The 17,682-nt window shown below is 53.1% G+C and overlaps 7 protein-coding genes across 7 annotated transcripts; 4 read left to right on the top strand and 3 right to left on the bottom strand.

Moving 5' to 3' along the window:
* Positions 1-393: 393 nt before the first annotated feature.
* On the bottom strand, positions 394-1,116 carry G6M90_00g063190 (uncharacterized protein; the record flags this gene model as incomplete). Its single annotated transcript, XM_014687078.1, has 1 exon — positions 394-1,116. The coding sequence occupies one exon, from the start codon at positions 1,114-1,116 to the stop codon at positions 394-396; it is 723 nt and encodes a 240-aa protein (XP_014542564.1).
* Positions 1,117-1,175: 59 nt separating this feature from the next.
* Positions 1,176-2,592, bottom strand: G6M90_00g063180 (uncharacterized protein; the record flags this gene model as incomplete). Its single annotated transcript, XM_014687079.1, has 2 exons — positions 1,176-2,182; positions 2,268-2,592. The coding sequence occupies 2 exons, from the start codon at positions 2,590-2,592 to the stop codon at positions 1,176-1,178; spliced, it is 1,332 nt and encodes a 443-aa protein (XP_014542565.1).
* Positions 2,593-3,750: 1,158 nt separating this feature from the next.
* G6M90_00g063170 (uncharacterized protein) lies at positions 3,751-5,507 on the bottom strand (the record flags this gene model as incomplete). The annotated part of the gene is made up of 2 exons (XM_014687080.1): positions 3,751-5,122; positions 5,185-5,507. 2 exons carry the CDS (start codon positions 5,505-5,507, stop codon positions 3,751-3,753), a joined length of 1,695 nt encoding a protein of 564 aa, XP_014542566.1.
* Positions 5,508-7,099: 1,592 nt separating this feature from the next.
* Positions 7,100-8,176, top strand: indc11 (the record flags this gene model as incomplete). Its single annotated transcript, XM_014687081.1, has 1 exon — positions 7,100-8,176. One exon carries the CDS (start codon positions 7,100-7,102, stop codon positions 8,174-8,176), a length of 1,077 nt encoding a protein of 358 aa, XP_014542567.1.
* Positions 8,177-10,809: 2,633 nt separating this feature from the next.
* On the top strand, positions 10,810-11,634 carry G6M90_00g063150 (uncharacterized protein; the record flags this gene model as incomplete). The annotated part of the gene is made up of 1 exon (XM_014687082.1): positions 10,810-11,634. The coding sequence occupies one exon, from the start codon at positions 10,810-10,812 to the stop codon at positions 11,632-11,634; it is 825 nt and encodes a 274-aa protein (XP_014542568.1).
* A 1,019-nt stretch (positions 11,635-12,653) lies between these two features.
* Positions 12,654-14,138, top strand: G6M90_00g063140 (uncharacterized protein; the record flags this gene model as incomplete). The annotated part of the gene is made up of 3 exons (XM_014687083.1): positions 12,654-13,086; positions 13,155-13,617; positions 13,673-14,138. 3 exons carry the CDS (start codon positions 12,654-12,656, stop codon positions 14,136-14,138), a joined length of 1,362 nt encoding a protein of 453 aa, XP_014542569.1.
* A 1,583-nt stretch (positions 14,139-15,721) lies between these two features.
* On the top strand, positions 15,722-16,302 carry G6M90_00g063130 (uncharacterized protein; the record flags this gene model as incomplete). Its single annotated transcript, XM_066130757.1, has 3 exons — positions 15,722-15,802; positions 15,868-15,953; positions 16,155-16,302. The coding sequence occupies 3 exons, from the start codon at positions 15,722-15,724 to the stop codon at positions 16,300-16,302; spliced, it is 315 nt and encodes a 104-aa protein (XP_065986652.1).
* Between the last annotated feature and the right edge of the window lie 1,380 nt (positions 16,303-17,682).

Below are 17,682 nucleotides of genomic sequence, written 5' to 3'. Positions count from 1 at the left end.
CATAACGCATCACTCCTGCTCAATGGCGCCGAAGCTGAAGGCGAGGCATCAAATGGGGATAAAGTTCTCGCCCCGGCACAGGTGTTCCTGCGTTCATCGCACGGAAATAGAAACACGAACTGGGAGTTGCCGCAGACTAGGTTGCGCTACATGCCGTGAACTGGAAAAGGGGGCAGCATGACACCTGGATCTTCCTTACTAGAGGGCCTGCGACGAGTCAGTGTTTTATGTGTTCACATCAGTCATCACACACGTGGAACATGTGACAAGTTGTATATTTCGTGGCATTCTGCGATGATAGTCTCCCCCCGACGGCCTTGTAATATGGTTATGAAGCCACGGGAATACGCCAAACAGACGGTCTGCGACCTCCGATACAGACACATAACCATACTACTTGGTCCAGTCATCCATTTGGTTTTCGCCGGAGCCGGAGGCGTAGCCGTCGTCGTCAATTTCTGCATATGCCGGCCGACATCGCCTACCGACCTTCTGCATCTCGCTCGCAATAGATATGAGATCCTCTAGCTCCAGTCCGTCATCGCCGGTCGACCAATACCATCGTTCTGCCGCCTTCTCAATCTGCTTCCGGTTCAGATCTATACGGATCAGCTGCTCCATCTTATCTGTTGGGAGATCGTACCGGCGCAGCCCAGCGCAAGACGCGCTGTTCTTCACAGATGACGTCCATATTCGCTCCCTCTGTCCCGGTCCGAGAGGGGACAGGTCTATCTGGAGCGAAATTCTACCCTGCAAGCATGGTTGCAGATCTTGAATGCGGTCGCTGCTGAAGAGCACCAAGCCCTCAAAGTCCCTGACGCACTGGCGGAAAGTAGACTTGAGCTCCCGCCAGGTTTTCGAGTCAGACGTTGTCGGCTTCGCTAGAAACTCGTCGCTGCGCTTGATAAGCACCCAGGTATTCCGCGCACATGCCGTGTTGAAAACCCCCCGTAGCTTCCTCTTTACAATGGACGAATTGATGCCCAAGTCATACGCGTTGATGGTGATGAGTTGCTTTTGGCACACTTCGGCGATGGCTTCAGCAGTGCGCGTCTTGCCGGTGCAAGGCCCGCCGACTAGATGTATGGCCTGGTCGTGATGCGGTCCCGCGGCCATATATTCTTTAACGAAGGTCTTGATGCCGACATGTGCAGCCTTCGGTAGAGTCACTGACTTCAATGCATTTCATCGAACTGCACATCGCGCATGCCGTCGACCAACAAGTCCATCCAGGCCTCCTTTTTGAAAGACCAGGCACGGATGACGGGCGACGTGTACATGAGTTGGTCCTCTGTCACGGTTGGCGGGACTTGGCTGCTGGAGGATTCGGACGACGACGACGGTGATGTAAAAACATCGTCACGGTTGGCCTGCAGCCTTTGTAGTAACTTGTAGTCCCCGGGGGAAAGTCCATCCTCCTCCCCACCAAGCATGATGCGGCCCTCGACCTCCATCCCGCCTCCTCTGCAGCCACACTCCCGCCGCGAGAGGGCACCTCTGTCGTACTCTTTGGGCTGGGCCGAGGAACTTGCGAGGTTCATAAACTTCTGACCCCTCCCGCCAAGCCGCGTTGTAAACTGCCCTTGATGCTCGTGGCCCTCAAGCGGAATCAGGGGCAGGGAGGCGAATTGTTTACGCCCTTCATATTGGGAGATTTCGACCTCCCCCTGGTACCAGGCCAAGCCCTGCCACATGCTGATGAACTTGCATTCAAGAACATAAAGTTGCTTGCCGTCCGTGGCTGTTTTATATGACGACCTTATAACTTGAAACGCTTGAAGATGGCGACAATACCCGGGCTCTCGACCATACACAGGATTGTTGTCATGCCCGCGATACAAGACACCAGAGCCAGGGGGGTAAATAGTCCACAGTTCCACGAATGTAACCGTTCGAGTTTCCAAGCAGTGTTTTCGGGCGTCCACACTGTTCCTCAGCCGCTCGACTATCATGTTGTAGAGAAGATCCATGTACGCTTTGGTCTCGGGATGCCGCGCCGCCTCATCTTTGGCAGCTTTAAATTGTTCCCATCGGTAGACGAAGCAAAGGAACGGAGTCATTATCTGCAGTGACGACGACGTGAAATCGATTTCTGGATAGTCCTGAAAGACTGGTTTCAAAGCCTCCTTTAGGTGCGGCGAATGGATCACGATGCTGTGACTTTCGATGTGTTCTGATATATCTGAACTTGTGTAACATTTCGCCAGGCAAGAACAATTAGTCGCCATGTGAGTTGCATCGGCCAAAGAGGGTGTTGTTCCACTTACGGCGTCGATGGATGACGGCAAATTTCTCAACGTCCTCGGGGGGCATGATTGCACTCAGTTTACCATCAGGATTCTGCTCTAACCACCATAATTTGCCTTCATAAATGTGGGTGTAGAGATTCTTGATTTCCGGCTCCTTGCCTGCAGGGACGGCGCCATTGTTCTCTTCACTCTTACTCCTTGCTCCGTCTTTCCTAGAGGCAGCGTTGTCCTTTGCAAAACTAACGTCCTCCTTGAAAGTGACGACAGGCTTTTCTCTGACCGAGGTATCGGCTCGATCACGAGGGATGTCTGTGAACTCGACTGAGTGACTTTTGACTTGCATTTCAACGTCGTTATCGGCCTCAAAGGATCGTCTCCCCAGGCGAGACAACGACGACGGCCAAAGACTCGACACCACTCTTGTCGAACTGCGCGATAGCGAAGAAGGAAAAGGTAAATAAAGCTTCAAAATGTAGCGCTGTGAAAAAGATGAACAGAAAAATCCATGTAGAATGTTGGAAAAAGTCGTCAGTCGATGCGCAACTTGGAGGAGGATGAGCTGGCTTATCTAGCCGACAAAGGGAACCAACAATTTACTGAACAAACCATCCACACTTGGAAGTGGACAAAGATGAAACTCATGCCCAGAGCTACACATGAACATGGATGTGTGTACATCCAACAAGGGGAGACTCCCACATGCTAAACAGGCCATCCACGCTCGAGAAGCCCTCGAGTTCGCCCAGGCACAAGACAAATATAAATCTCATGCCCAAAAGCACTTATGGATATACATGTCTGATAACTTAACCCTGGCGTGGTAGCCTGACCTACTGATAAACAACGTGGCCCTGATGCTGTTTGTTCGTGCTCATGTTCAGAACAGGTACAGGTGGTGTCTTGGTGTTTCAAGAATTTGGCCGCAGCCTGCAGCTCTCTTTCCCAGCTCCATTTACCCAAATTGCGGCAGGACATAGCAGATACCAAGAATCGTCATCAAACAGGCGCGCTAACAACATGCAGGCGGCATCCGAAGTAATGCAGCACTGGCATTCGCCATGCATCTGCCGTCCTCACTGCTCAACCTAATAGCCCAGCGCAATACCAACACACCATTCAGCATCTAGCCTTTCTCTCCGACAGCACAAAGGCACAAGAGTGGCCTGCTTTGTCTCTCAATGGAGCAGATGGCGCCGGGTCAACCCGAGTCCTCGCCCCCTTGCCCAGTCTGTCGTCAACGACGACATTATAACGAAGCGGCCGAGGATGAGATGACGGCGTTGACAAGGGTCCCGTACATTACCTTGCAGCGTAGGTCCTGTTCACGGGAATGCTTGTTCTGTCGGAGTTTGTCGACATCAAATCCGAGTAAGAGTTGAAAACAGAGGCAACGGCAACTTTTCCATTACCCAAACATGTATGCTATGCTCGTATCCAACGCCCAACCATGCAATACTAAAAAAGAAAAACACATACACAACGGGTATCTACAAGTCATTCTTCATGCAGCGGCGCTCAAAGTCCGCACCAAGGGCTGAACAGCTTCATTCTCGCTCGGTTCCATTTCACCCTGCATCTGCTCCTCCCCCTCTTCCACCTCTTCTTCTACGGATTTGCCAAAATTCTCACCGACAAAATCACCCAGCCCAATCAAGTCGATCCATTTCCAGTGGTCAACGCTATCGTTGCCACTCCTGTCGAATATGGCTCTGTCGTCGTCTATTCCTTCCTCGGTTAACGGTATCTGGCCGTCCTTCCTGGCATTCAACTTGTCCACATGGGCGCCATCAACAAGGTCACCCGCGTACGTGCGAGCCACGGGAATACCGTTCGCCCGCAACAGCTGCAGTTGAGCGCGGAGATTTAAGCGCAGTGCGCGCTCCGGCTGTTCGGCATCAAATATTTTCTTGGTTAACCAGGGGAACAGAATACCAAAGTCAGATTGGCTGAGATGTGCCGAGTTGACGACGTAAAAGAAGTTGGGTTCTGGCAGCTTTATACCGCTGGGGCGTTCGAATAATGGCGGCGTAACGGTTTTGGAGGTTGGATCCGGCGACAAGAGCTTGGCCTTGACGTGCAGATGCTCGGTCCATTTGTGGAAGGCCTCCGACTCAACGGCAAGGAGAGCTGTGCCGCCAGGTGCAGAGGGCACGTCGGCGTATACAGGTAGGGGTAGGTCGTAAAGGGGCTTTGAATTAGGTCCAAGTACAGGCAAGCACCACATGTCAAGAAGCATCGTGACGTTTTTCTCTGTAATCTGCTTCCGAATGCTACTATCCTTGGCAGGCGTGAAGAGAGGCTTTTTCATATTAGCAACCTCGGCAACGTCGGCATAATAGTTGCATTTCAGAAATTGGTGGACTGTGGCGGCACCAAAACTATGTCCACCAAAGATGATGCGACCGGGCTCGTGAACATCGAGACGCCCGATGAACTGTTTCAGCGTTGGCGTGGTCAGATTCATATTGGTAAACCCCCTACCCTCATCAATCGCAAGCATGGCGTCATGGAGTAGGCCAAGCTCCCACAGTCGAACGCGCAGCTGGTCCTCGCGGGCCTCGTAGACTTCCGGTGTGACATGGTGCGGTATGCGATTATACGGCACAATGCGGCGAGCGGCCGAGGAGAAGAAGCGGCTTGACGAGTCGGCTAGTCTGATGAAGGAGACAGCAGCACTACCATCGCGATGTTCGGGGCAGAAGACAACAACACCGTGGGATGCCAGCGACCCGGCAATGTAGGAATACGAATTTCGTCCACCACCCAGTCCGTGGGAGAAGATCATTGTCGGCCATCGCTTCGTTTCGGAATCGGCAGCTTCAGCATTCTTGTGGACTGGGATGGTTGTGTAGTGAAGGTGTCGAGGCAGGAATCTGTGGCATCTGTCAGCACATGTTGTCACTATTGGCCAAGGAGAGGAGACATGGGCGCATACGAGAGGATGTCTGCCAAGGTTGATCCAATGCCCACAAACTTGGTGTAAGCAGAAACATGGTGCCTCTGGGGGTTTGGTAGCCATGTAATGCGCTTCTCGCTGGATTCGGGAACAGCAGGATAGAAGACGCGGAACTGGACCGTTGGAATATCAACGGCGTTGGCGGGCGCAGGGCTTGGGGAGTGCAAATCTGTGACTGGAATTTCGACATCGACAGTGCCGACCTTGAATGGGCCAGTGTACTCTGGGAAGGCCGGAACTGGGCTGAGCCGGGCGAAATACGAGGCCAGTTTGGACGTTGCCGTGGCGTCTGCGGCGGCCATGGTGCAGTTTGGCGATGCACTTGGGTTTTCTTGGTGCGGAATGGCTTGTCGGTCAACGGAGAGGCTTCATTGATGGTTGCGTCGTCTAGAACTTGGCTGCAGCAAAAGAGAGAGGGAGTCTGTCGTTGTAACAGAGTCGTTTTGTTGATAAGTATTGGAATGGGAGATGAAACAAAGGAGAAAAAGGGATGATAAAATGTCCGGTGCAGCTCAGCCTCGGGACCTTGGCGGCGGGAATAGATTTATGAGCATCCAGGTCGACTTGAGTCCAGGATCTTGGGCTCTTGTACCAGTACCTTCCGAGTCTTGCCCTGATCTAGCGGCTGGGAAGGAGCGACGCATGCCACCAACCAGGCTTGATGAGTGGCTGCTGATCCACAAATACCGGCACTGGACTGCCCGGTGTGCCGGTGGTGACGCAACCGCCACGCGAAGCCTGCTTTGAGACCTGTCAGCGTCACTATTTGATTGGCCGATGAGTGCTGCATGCACTTGGCATAAACTAAAAAAAAAATAAAACATGATGCATCCTAGGCTTTGCCGGTTTCGAAGCCCGTCTGTTTTCTTCCAATACCGTTTCCTGTGTGGTCTTTGGCGTTTTATGCAGTCAGCCCCCCGTGAACAGCCGCTTTCGCCATGTCTGAGTTTGCCACGACCAATGCAGACACGCTCGATGCGCGCTGGCTGCAACGACGAAACAGCGCAGCAATGGCTTTGGTATCCTTGGATCAGGCACCGGACGGATAACTTCATCTCGCCGAAAGCATGTACTGCTACTTCTCCACCCGTAGCGCAGAAGGAGGGAGTTTGTCACGCGAGCACACCGCCGATACAAACTTGGTGAGAAATCGCCCGCCGCAAAAACCTTGGCTTCGTGCAACTAGGCCCCTTCCGCCACCGAGGCCCGAGGGCCAAAATATGTTGTTGCCTATCTGGGCAATTCTCTTGTCCGGAGACGCCGGCTGATGTGGGGATGCTGTGCCGTGCTGTGGGACCGAGAATTTGTTGTCGAGACAGCATCTCTGGGAATAGTTTGTCCAGGTCCCAGGAAGAGATGCACCCAGCCATTGGCTACACGAGAAAAACCATGCGAAACCTTGTTCGGCCAGGTCAAACTTGATCGCGTGCTTCGAGGACAATGCCTCTCATCGTCAGACTTGCTGGCACCATGCAGAGAGCCCTGCCTCGAGCCTCAAACTGGAAATAGTACATGCCATTTCAGCAAGGCATATGCAGTCAGACGACCCGGTCGAGCCTACGCTCGTGCCAGTCAAACAGCAACAGCCTTCCTGGCCTGGAGTCTACAATCCAATTGACACGAGCGTCATCATCTCACACGACGCAGCATGCCTCCTCGTTTGTCCTTGTAAGCCCTACATTCGCATGCTGGTGCCGCAATGCAAGATTCAGCCGCGTGGCGCACATCGGGCCAACCACCATGCCGCCGTGTGCCAGCCTGACGACGATAAAGTATAAGACCGCCACAGTTTCAACGTCATTCGCTCATCCTCATCAGAATCCGCCGACCGCAAGTCTGATATCACTCGTAACAAACCGTTTCAGAAAGGGCAGCCGGAGCGTTATAGCAAAGAATGGCGAATGATGCGCAGCCGACAACCAAGAAGGTCGTCATATCTGCCTTTGGCGACGTCTCCAATGTCCACATCGTGACGGAACCCATGCCGCCCCCGTCGCCAAACGAAGTCCAAGTTGGCATCATCTACAGCGGCTTCTCCGGAGCAGACATCCACATGCGTCTGGGCCGGTACCCCCAGCAGCCCTCTGCACCTCTCACGCCGGGATACTGCCTCGTCGGCCGCGTCAAGGCCAACGGCTCCGCGTGCACCAAGTTCCGGGCCGGCGACCGGGTCGCCGCGCTGACAGTGTACGGCTCCCAGTCCGAGCTGGTCAACGTCCCGCAGGGCAAGCTGATTCCCGTCCCGGCCGGCATCGACTCGCAAGTCGCCTGCGCCCTGGTCCTCGACTGGGCGACCGCGTACGCCATGGTCTTCCACACGGCCAGGGTGGCCGAGAAGCAGCGCGTCTTTGTGCACGGCCTCAGCGGCGCCGTGGGCCAGGCCATCATGGCCCTGTCGCAGCTGCGAGGAGCGACAGTCTACGGCACCTCGTCGGAGAGAAACCACGGGGACCTCGAGAAGATGGGCGCTGTGCCGTTCTCGTATAAAGACCAGAGGTGGATCAAGGAGATGCAGGACCTGGGCGGTGCCCATGCCGTCTTTGATGCTCTCGGGTTTGAAAGCTTTGACCGGTCGTACTCTATTCTGTGCGACCGTGAGCCGGCTCGGCTGGTTGGCTACGGAGCAAACCTGCCGTATCTCGGTGATGACAAGGGCAAATATGGATCGCCGGTCCCGAGCGTCGCCAAGATGCTGCTGCGGAATGCGGCCGTGTGGAGCAACAAGTCGACGAGGTTTTACGACATTAGCAAGGACAAGGACTTTACCGAGAATCTGGCCCGGCTCATGCAGTTGGTGCAGCAGGGCAAGCTCAAGGTTCCTATTAAGCAGGTCTGGGGGCTGGATGAGATTCGAGAGGCGCATAGCAGTTGGGGCAAGGCTCACGGGATGGGGTCTGTTCTTATTCGTGTCGCCGACGAAGTCACCTTGCCGTCTATCGAAGTGTCTGCCGTTGCAGAGTCGAGTGTTTAAGCTCGCATCTATGGGGTAAATCTGACCGTCGTCCAGAGACGTGGCTTCTGCTCGACATGCTGGCGAGGGCGACATGCGGGCGTGAATTCGTTTTTGTGAAGCAGGCGGTTCAAGAGGCTGCAGAAATGAGCATGTGCTTCCGCTGCTGGTTGATGCGTAGCAGATGAACATGATGGATTTCTAACATTATTTCCAGCGGCACATCAAAGATTGTACATTATTCACGTCGTTGTGCTTCTCATTCTTAAACCAACCATGTTACACTTCGGCTTTACTGTAGTGATCCAGACGTGAAAGCCTGCAAGAGCTCATAGGCTGATGCGGCCGATATCTCGGTCCCATCGTAGCACGCCATCGCTCGAAATCCCGGAGTGCTCTCCCTGGCAGGAACACGACTGACTCTATCGAAAGGCAGCTCATCAAGGCAAAGCCACCCCGGAGTGAATCTCCTGTGAGCCGGAATCAGCATCATCATCTGGGTTGGGTTTGGTATCAACTCACCCCTGCCAAGATTCCTCGACCCAATGCTCGTCCGTACCCAATGCTCGTCCGTATTCTCCCAGTCCACTTCACGCGTCATCTAGGCAACACCACAGAACCTCCGGCTGAGGCTCGCTTTCACGTCAGCCGTCTTCATGCCATGCCCAAAGTCTTGTCGCAGAGACACCAGACGCCTGGCTGCCACAGGTACGAGATGAACGACATACCTTTGGATGGCCGAGAAAAATAGCACTACTCTTCCGTTCGTCGCGAGGTCTCCCTTCTGGAGTATCTTGTTGACCCGTTTGCTGGATGTCCAGACGCCATATGCTGCACTTGTTTCAACGTCTGTCGCGTAATCAGCTCTCAACACAAAGCATCTGGTCTACATGACAAGTTAGGGCCGTCTCTGCTTGCGCCAGGGGACGGGGGCGAGTACCGCTTCCAACGACAAATGACGAAAGCCCGGCAAAAGAACCTGTGCGTCCAAGCCGGGGCCGGGCCCTCGTATTCGAGGAGAAGAGATTGTGTGGACCAAGCCAGAGACGCAGGAGTGAATGCTGGAAGTTCTTGCGCCGCAACTTCAGCCGACCTTCGGGATACAAATAGCCTGCGTGCATGCTATCAGATTCCACCGGCCGAGTTCTTATTTTGAATCCTTGCAAGGCGGGAGATACTCATGACTCCAAGATGATGAATACCGAATCTAAATTCTCAAACCATCCGGCTGATTGGACAAAAGAATCAGCGTACTGGCTAGTTCATAAGCTTCGCATTATCAGGAGTAGAGAACCGTAGGGAAATCTCCAACTCTCTCAAATAATTCCAATTCTCGCTCAAGGTGAGCTTTCGAATTACCTTGACAGCGCGAACCTTGGATGGCGAGTCTGTTGCCACGGATGCATGTGAGTTCTGTCAAATCTCCAGCCACACACTTCCCAACATGCCTTCAACCAGAATCCTGTCAGCTATCCATACTTCCTCCCCTCTGGAAAATTCCGAAAGTGTCTGACTCGTCCGTCCAGGAACTGGGTTTCTAGCCTCGCATCGAGGACGTTGGCAGACATGATATAATACTTGAAGAGTTGATAAGAGTTGCAACAATCTCCGCATTACACTCCGCGGCGTTGCATGGTGTTTGAGTCAAAGGGTCAACTGGTATCTTGTTATAATAGAGTAGCCCACCCCCCTTTTCAGCTCACAGCCAGCCTGTGCCGTCACTTGCGGATGACGAATCAAATACTCAGTTGACAGGGCATTGCTGCCGCTTCCTTCAGCTCGTGCCTACGTGGGCTAGACACTATCCATCAAGCCATCCCATTGTGGAATTGAATAGGTCAAGGCGTGTGAGTAAGTACTGCGCAAATCCTCAGCTTCCTCGGTGCTTCACGGCAAACTATCTCTTGCGACATCGATTATCCAGATGCCGGAATCTTGCCGGTTGGGGAGGCTGAGATGTTCCATCATCAAGAACAGACTCTACGAATTGGTATCGGAGTTAGAGAGTTGGCAGGCACGGCTCGACCCGACGTGGCAACTCATTATTCTCGTGAGCAGGGGGGATGCTGAGTGCAACTATGCATTGGCGTCGATGGTCTGCGGCGCTGCGCCCTGCTGTGTACATGTTGGCGGCTACATCGCTCAATCAATGTGAATCTTTCACTTGACTCGGCTTCGTGAAACAAGCAAGCACAAATGCTCCCACCGGTTCACGGACAGAGCCGACCCGCCCTCAATACTGCTTGCACTGTGTTCTTTTCAGGCGAATGTCCCCCGCACCGAACCAAAGTTTGCGCCTTTGATTAGTCCTTTGATTAGTCAGTCGACGAGAATTCACGGCTGCGTGATTTATACGTCAAGACGAGAACCGCCAGGAAACATGCTCCGTGGGGCGCTTTAGATTTTTAAATCAACATACGATATGCATTGGGCCATTGCGACCAAGGCCCCAACCCTCGACTCAGCACCCCGGCCACAAACAGACCGCCTTAAGCTCTGATAAGCATGAACAACTCGTTAGCATAACGTCACCTGGGGACTTTGATGGTTGACTCATACCACAACCTCAAGAGATATATAAAGTGTCATCTGTCCCTTGGCCCGCTTCTCCAACATTTGGGCCCTCATCATCCAACCCCAACTTCTCCGACACCATGGCCAACGAGTCCGCCAAAGCCCTCAAGGCCCTCCATGTCCCCTCCAAACCCATCATCTTCGCCAACATTTGGGACGTTGCCTCTCTCAACGCCATCAATTCCCTCAACACCCCGTCCTCCAAGCTCGTCCAAGGTGTCGCCACTACATCGTGGGCCATAGCTGCCGTCAACGGACAGCTAGACGAGGACCTCACAGCTGAGCAAACCCTCGAATCCATCAAGCGAATTGCACCCTTTGCCGCGAAAGCCGGTCTCCCGCTGAGCGCCGATCTCAGGGACGGCTATGGCTCGCGCATCTCAGAAGTCGTCACTGACGCTGTAAATGCTGGCATTGCCGGCGCCAACATTGAAGATTCCATCCCATCGCCTTTGTTCGACAAGGGCTTATACCCCATCGACGAGCAGGTTCAGAGGCTCAAGACTGCGCTCCAAGCCGCCGAGGCTGCTGGAACGCCAGACTTTGTGCTCAACGCTCGATGTGACGTGTTTTGCTTGGAGGATGAGAGCCTAGACGATGAGACCAGGCTCAGGGAGGCGATTGAGAGGGGCAAGGCGTATTTGGAGCTGGGTGCCACGACGGTGTTTTACTGGGGTGGGCCGCGGGGAGGCATGACGAAGCATCATTTGGAGACGTTGGTGAAGGAGTTGGATGGTCGGGTCGCCGCGTCGTTCTCCGCATATCCCGGCATCAAGACTACCAAGGAGTTGGCAGACATGGGCGTTGCCAGAGTGAGCATTGGGCCTGGCTTGTTCAAGGTCGCCATGGGGGCGGTCAGGGCTGCTGCTGAGAATATGCTCACGGGGGGGAGTCCGGCACCGTGAGGTGATGACCCCGAGAGTGTCAGAGATACCTATCGTACGTAATGACTGAACTAGGGAATTGAAAGGAAGAGATGGCCCTGTCACCCGTTTGGCGAGCCACGGCATTGCATTAACGTTGATTCTGCAGATGTATGGCTTCGGAATTGCAAAGTCAATCAAGTTGAGCGCAATTTCCGATGCGTGCTCTCAAAAATTGTCTAATGGCTCTGCGCTCTACGTCGAGGGCTCGATGTGCCGTGGATGAGTGAGTGTTTATGAGAATAAACATGCACTTCCACCCTTTAGACCTTACCATCCGGGGTTAGGGTTGGACGAGACCAAGCGGAGCGTTTGGTGGTCACCCTGCCATTACTCTCATGATGCCACATTTTACAAGCTGCACTACCGAAAGTGAGTGAACCCCCGGTAGTGCATTTTGTTTTCATCTCTCTCACATCAAATGTTATCAAGTGTTATGCTGCCTCCCCCCCAACCAGCGCATGGCACCACCGTCCTGGAGCGTCACAGTCTGTGATAGAGATGTGGCCCAAGCTCCATGTCCGTATCTCACTCAAGAAACGTATGGCAATGGCTGCGCCGCGCTTCCAGTACCAGGTGGCTGCCAAGATTTGTGGGTGTGGTCAGGTTGTCCCACGAGACGGTTGTCTGACGAAGCGTGGCACGCCGAAGCTAGAGTCACCTGCCAGTCCACGTTCAGGAACTCCAGACGAACCCGCTGACATCAAAACAACGCCGTCATGGCATGCCGTCGCATGTGAGTTACACGAGCATTCAAGGTCCGCCATTGGCTCGCTTACTCCCGCTCTACCCCGCGTTTCTCCCTCCATGCCGCTTTCCATGTCCACTTGCGGTTATCATAGCCGGTCACGACTTGACTGCCGCATTTCCACATATCGACACAAAAATTACTTATGTAGTCTTGGCATGCCATGTGAATCGTCGAAGAAAAGAGCTGCTCAGCCCAGCAAAGCGTGCTGTAGCCCGTTATCGATATGGCGTTTTTATATTTTCTTCTAGCAATGGCCGTGGGTGTCTGTGCCTACCTATTCCAAGCCTACATATGGAAGAAGAAAGCGATCGGCCATGGCGAGACTCCGATAGCTGGTAACGCCAAGCCGGAGACAGCCCCTGACTCAGACTACTCTAAAATATTTCCGCCGTCACAGCGGAATACCATCTATGACCTCATCCCTACCGCCGACAACAATATCGGGCCCTTATCCGTCTCAAAACAGCCCCTTTTGAAGCTGGAGTGTGACTACCGCCTTGCGGACCCTTCAACCAACCTATATAGTGGCTTCACAGTTGGTGATGTCAGGGCGCTGGGCAGTTTCCCCGACTATGCAAAGCTATCCGGCGTTCCGGCCCCGACGCCCCTCAAAAACTTCACCATCGACACTGCTCGACCAAGACCATACAGGCCGTTTCGATGGCCGTATCACCAAACTATGTGTATGTAACATGGATGCCTATCAATCACAAGCTATCGATGAGTCTAACGAGTGCCGCCTCGACATTAGCTTTTACAAAACTCGATGCGGATTATTGGCTCGAGCTGGAAAGCACCTACCGGGAGCGCATAACCCAGCGCCGAGATCTGTACGCGCAGCACGGCAAAGAAATCCTACAAGCCCTGCCAGGATCAGAGCTCGCGTGCAAGGAGCTCATGGAAATGGCCCTGCAATACCTCGGCACCAGATACCCGCAGCACTTCCAAGTCAAGGACGGCCATTTTGTGAACCGCATCCTCGGCACGACACGCGACGTGTCGGCAGCGGAACCGCTTCACGTCCTCTTGGAAAATCTGCCAGAGGACTTTGGAATCATGATGCGCGACGAGAAGACGGGTCGTTACCACTTGCGAGCCGGCGTGATTTGCTCGTCTCTCGGCTGGAAGCTCGGCCAGAAGATTGGGATGGGCTTGCCCGGCGTCCACCGCGCCGTTCCCGGATACAAGGAGAAGCTGGCGTTTAGCATGGACCGGTGCGTTGCGTGCCCACGCCTGCTGGGATTGCAGACACTAACGCCTCGATTGTAGGTTCTTCACCAAGATGCCGGCTTCGAGCCCTATCCAGAGAGGCTCCTGGGGCTTGGAGATTGGGCAGCCGCTCTTCTTGCCTGATGACCATCCTGACTGGGGCAATCGCGGCTCGAGGAGTGACTGTCTTCGCGAGGAGGATGTTTACTTGCGGGTTGACTGGCAGACGTTGCGTCGGCTGCCACTCTCAGGAGCTGTCGTTTTCAACTTCAAGGCCTTGTATACGCCTCTGTGTGAGTTTGCTGACGAGCCTTATATCCCGTCGCTTGTTCTTAAGATACTGAATGAGGGGGAGGAGGGCATCATGAAGTACAAGGGGACTTGGCATGTGGAGCATGTGGTGAAGCCTGCGCTGGTGAGGTATGAGCGGGCACAGCTGGACATGGGGTTGATTGAGAAGGACTGGGTTGTGCAGACTCTGGATGAAAGTCCATTCTTTCCGGGGTGGCAGCGGAAGTGCAGCTAGAGGTGGAATGCGTGCGGTGTATTGGTATTGTGCTTGGTTGGAGTGGGCGCGGTTAATGGGTAGTGACGGGTTTCAAGTGAAGCTTTACAGTCGACGGTTCGCAATTGACAGATTGAGCAGGGGTAGCCAGTAGGACGTAATGAGTCCTAATGTATGTACGGGACGCATAGTCACAGGGATAATACTGGAATTTCTCGATTTATCGCCAGCCAAGTACTGCCTGAAGCTTCCATGCTGTGTGTCGCCGCACTATAAGATTTTGCTCGGCCGGTCTCTCGGTTGGTGCTGATGGGCCGCCCTATGTATAACATGAATCAGTGTAACACAAGGATCAATGGTTCATCCAGTAGCAGATTGGGTGAGTGTGCCCGTCGGTGTTTCTAATCGTTACGCCATGTCTGGTGGAATACTTGGCCGCGATGGCCTACGGGGCGAGGCAAGGAGATAGCACTGGAGTATTCGACTTTGGTGACGTGCTGGTATTACATTGAATACAAATTCATTCTATACCCAAGTGCCTTTATTTCGAAATTCTCCAGACGGTGCCTATGTCTACACTGTAGTGGAGAGTGTGAATTGGACGACGAGGGTGGCTTGTACATTCAAGGTGGATTGCCAAGAAGCAAGTGGAATTTGCATCTCGTCTACCCCTTACGCCTCTTTTGACTGAGCGCGAGCATGAATGGAATTCTAGGGATAGTGGCTGACTGCTGCCCGCTGCTAGACGAGTTACTACGTCATAGAGTGGCGTAAACCCCCTTCTTGTTAGTTTCTACTATTCACCTGGCCTTATTATCTGATCATACTGGCTCGGTGGGCTTTAAAAGAATTCGACTCGTCCATTTTGCTACACGCTGCAGTTTCTCGGAAGTAATTCAGATCTACACTTAGCATTTCCCCGTGGAGACAGGCTCAATCCATCGCTGTCCCGACTGGGAGATTGCCTTTTGGAGAGTCGTTAGCGCCGGCGAGGCGTAAGGTTCAACGAAGCCAATGCTAAACCGTGGCATCGCATCTTTCCACCACCAAAGACTTGGTTTCAAAGGCTCTCAAGCGCTACTCAAGCCACGTATCTGCAGTGGAAACCCACAAACGTTTCGTCAAGTACAGCATTGAGATTGCAGTTGTAAAAGACCTCCCTTGGAACGTGTCGGCATATGATGCCACGAAAGCCCAGGAACCCCGCGGTGGATGAGAATAAGCTTGAACTTGAGTGTCCCATCTTGAAAGAATTTAGTAGGAAACTGCAGTATGCGCCAAATATCGATTCATTGACAATAAGCAAAATTACGTGTCAAAATTGACTAGCCCGGTACGCCCGTCTCCGGGCAGCAATGACGTCTGCCGGCCGGTCCTTCGTGCGGAAACCTTTGATCCAACATGTAGTAGGACAGGGTTAGGGCACGAGCGATGTGTGTAGTCTACACGTCAACATGCCAATTGAATTCGAACAGCGAGCATGCTGGCTAGTCCTTCCACGTGGGTATATAAACACAAGTTCGATCCCTTCAAGGACGTGGCATTTGGGCCGCCCATCAGATCAGCCTTCGATATATCCCGCGCCCATATCCTTACCACTCAACATGAACTTCATCACACTATTCATGACGGCAGTAGCAACTGCCGTCTCAGCAACCGACCCCGGGGAAACCCCAAATATTGGTGTAAGCAAACAAGCTCCAAGACTCACAGACAGTTGCCAACAAAGCCCATCCTGATTTGCCTCTAGGTTACGCTATATGAGCACAGAGACTGGCAAGGACTCTCGACTACCGTGCCGTATCTGGACAAGTGCTATGCAGTTCCAAAGGAGTTGTAAGCAATGCCTTTTCCAATTCCATCGAGCCTGTGAGCAAATGCTGACGGTGAGGAATAAAGTGTTGAAGGGGATGAGGTAACCTTGATATCATCCATCAAATTTTTTACCGACCAGGTAAACTGTTCTGTGTACCTCTAGTAAGTCGGCATGCTGCGTTTCCGCCCACTTCACAGGTCGCAACTGACGCGGCAACTCAGCAACGCGAACTGCTTGAACCCGGCTCTCTACACGAATGTTTCCGAGTCTATTCGCGATTTGCATGAGACCGACGACGGCGACCAGATTAGGTCCATCTTCTGCACGCGGATCCGTTTTGAGAACGGCGAATGGGACCCCCATGATTAAGGGTCATCATCATGTCTTAAGTGTAGGGTTTCCCGGGTGAAATTAGGCTCTTCTACATCATTATTGAGACGGTAGAGTCTTGTAAATCTCATCCTTTGTTTGCTTTTTTCTTAAAAACAAGATATCGTCTGCTGGACTGGCGTGTGGGGGACCGTCGAAGAGGCTGGACGGGGTCGCTTGAACAGCGCCCACGACGGATCCTGGCTGGCGCGAGCTTCCGGCCAAGTAGATTGGCATACTATGGACAGAGTGTAATTGGATAATCCGGCTTTCTATAAGTCAAGAGGTGTTTTTCTCGGGCTTAGATTAGCATGCTAAATCTGCTAGCATTGGCCCCAAGGAAGCTGCGAGTAAACTCCGATAGCCGCAGTGAGTAATACAGTCAAGGACGCATTCCACGTTATCTAAAGGATCAAGCTGTCGAATTTTGTGATAGGTAAATCCTGGCGAGATCGATCGTTTTGTTGACTGGACCTATGTCCATAAAGCTCTTGCAGCAACACGATTCACAGGGCGGAAAAAAGTGAATATTTCCACGTGGTATCATCAGTCTATACAGGGCAGCTGGCTGTCGATGGTCCAACGAGCTTATCTCTCCTCCTCGGCCCTGGCCAAGAGACGGGAGCCGTTGGCAATATATAAGCCAAATCATCGTTTGACAAGTTGCCTGCCATTTTTCATTGTTCTGGCTACGGTGAGCTATCAAACCCCGCGAGCCATTTCGGCGAACCCTGCAGCCAATAATCTCACGAACAAGTGATTGGCGCTTGGCATCCAGGATCACCACCCAAAATCCAACACGAGCACAACACGGTGACTTCAAGTCATCAACCTAGTGGAACCGTCAGCCTGTCACTTTGTAATCCATCAGCAACTGCGCGGAGGTTGGGTCTGGGGGATTCCGGGGGTGGATCAATTCTTCCAGTGACCATGGCCCAACCTTGAGGCATTCCGAGGGCTTTTGCCGTTGGAAGCCGTTCACACCAGGACAAAGACTCGATTTCGACCCAGGATGTTGTCTGTCATGGGCAGATTTCCTTCGCGGGGTGGTGGATCGGCTCGTGGCTCGAGGCGGATCACAACGCGGGGGCATCATGGCACAGCATCGTCCGACCAACGGGTGGAACGACGCCTGCACATGGCATGGGCTAGGTATGTGGACCGAGATAATCTGGCACTGGGCAATTTGCAAAATTGTGGCTCCATGGTCATTTGGAACTGAATCCCGCCAATCCAAGTGAGCGCTGGTGTGAATAGTGTCAGAGACTGAGCTGTGAGAAGAAAGAGCAAAGAGGTCAAGGCTGTCGTGGTATAGAACCATATTGGCCATGCCAGTCGGAAGCACAATTAGAGCACTTTGAGCAACAAATGTCCAGTTGG

Source organism: Metarhizium brunneum, chromosome 3 (genome assembly GCF_013426205.1).
Source record: "Metarhizium brunneum chromosome 3, complete sequence".
Lineage (NCBI taxonomy): Eukaryota > Fungi > Ascomycota > Sordariomycetes > Hypocreales > Clavicipitaceae > Metarhizium > Metarhizium brunneum.
The sequence above is the reverse complement of the archived record's forward strand: the minus strand, read 5'-3'. Positions and strand labels throughout refer to the sequence as shown.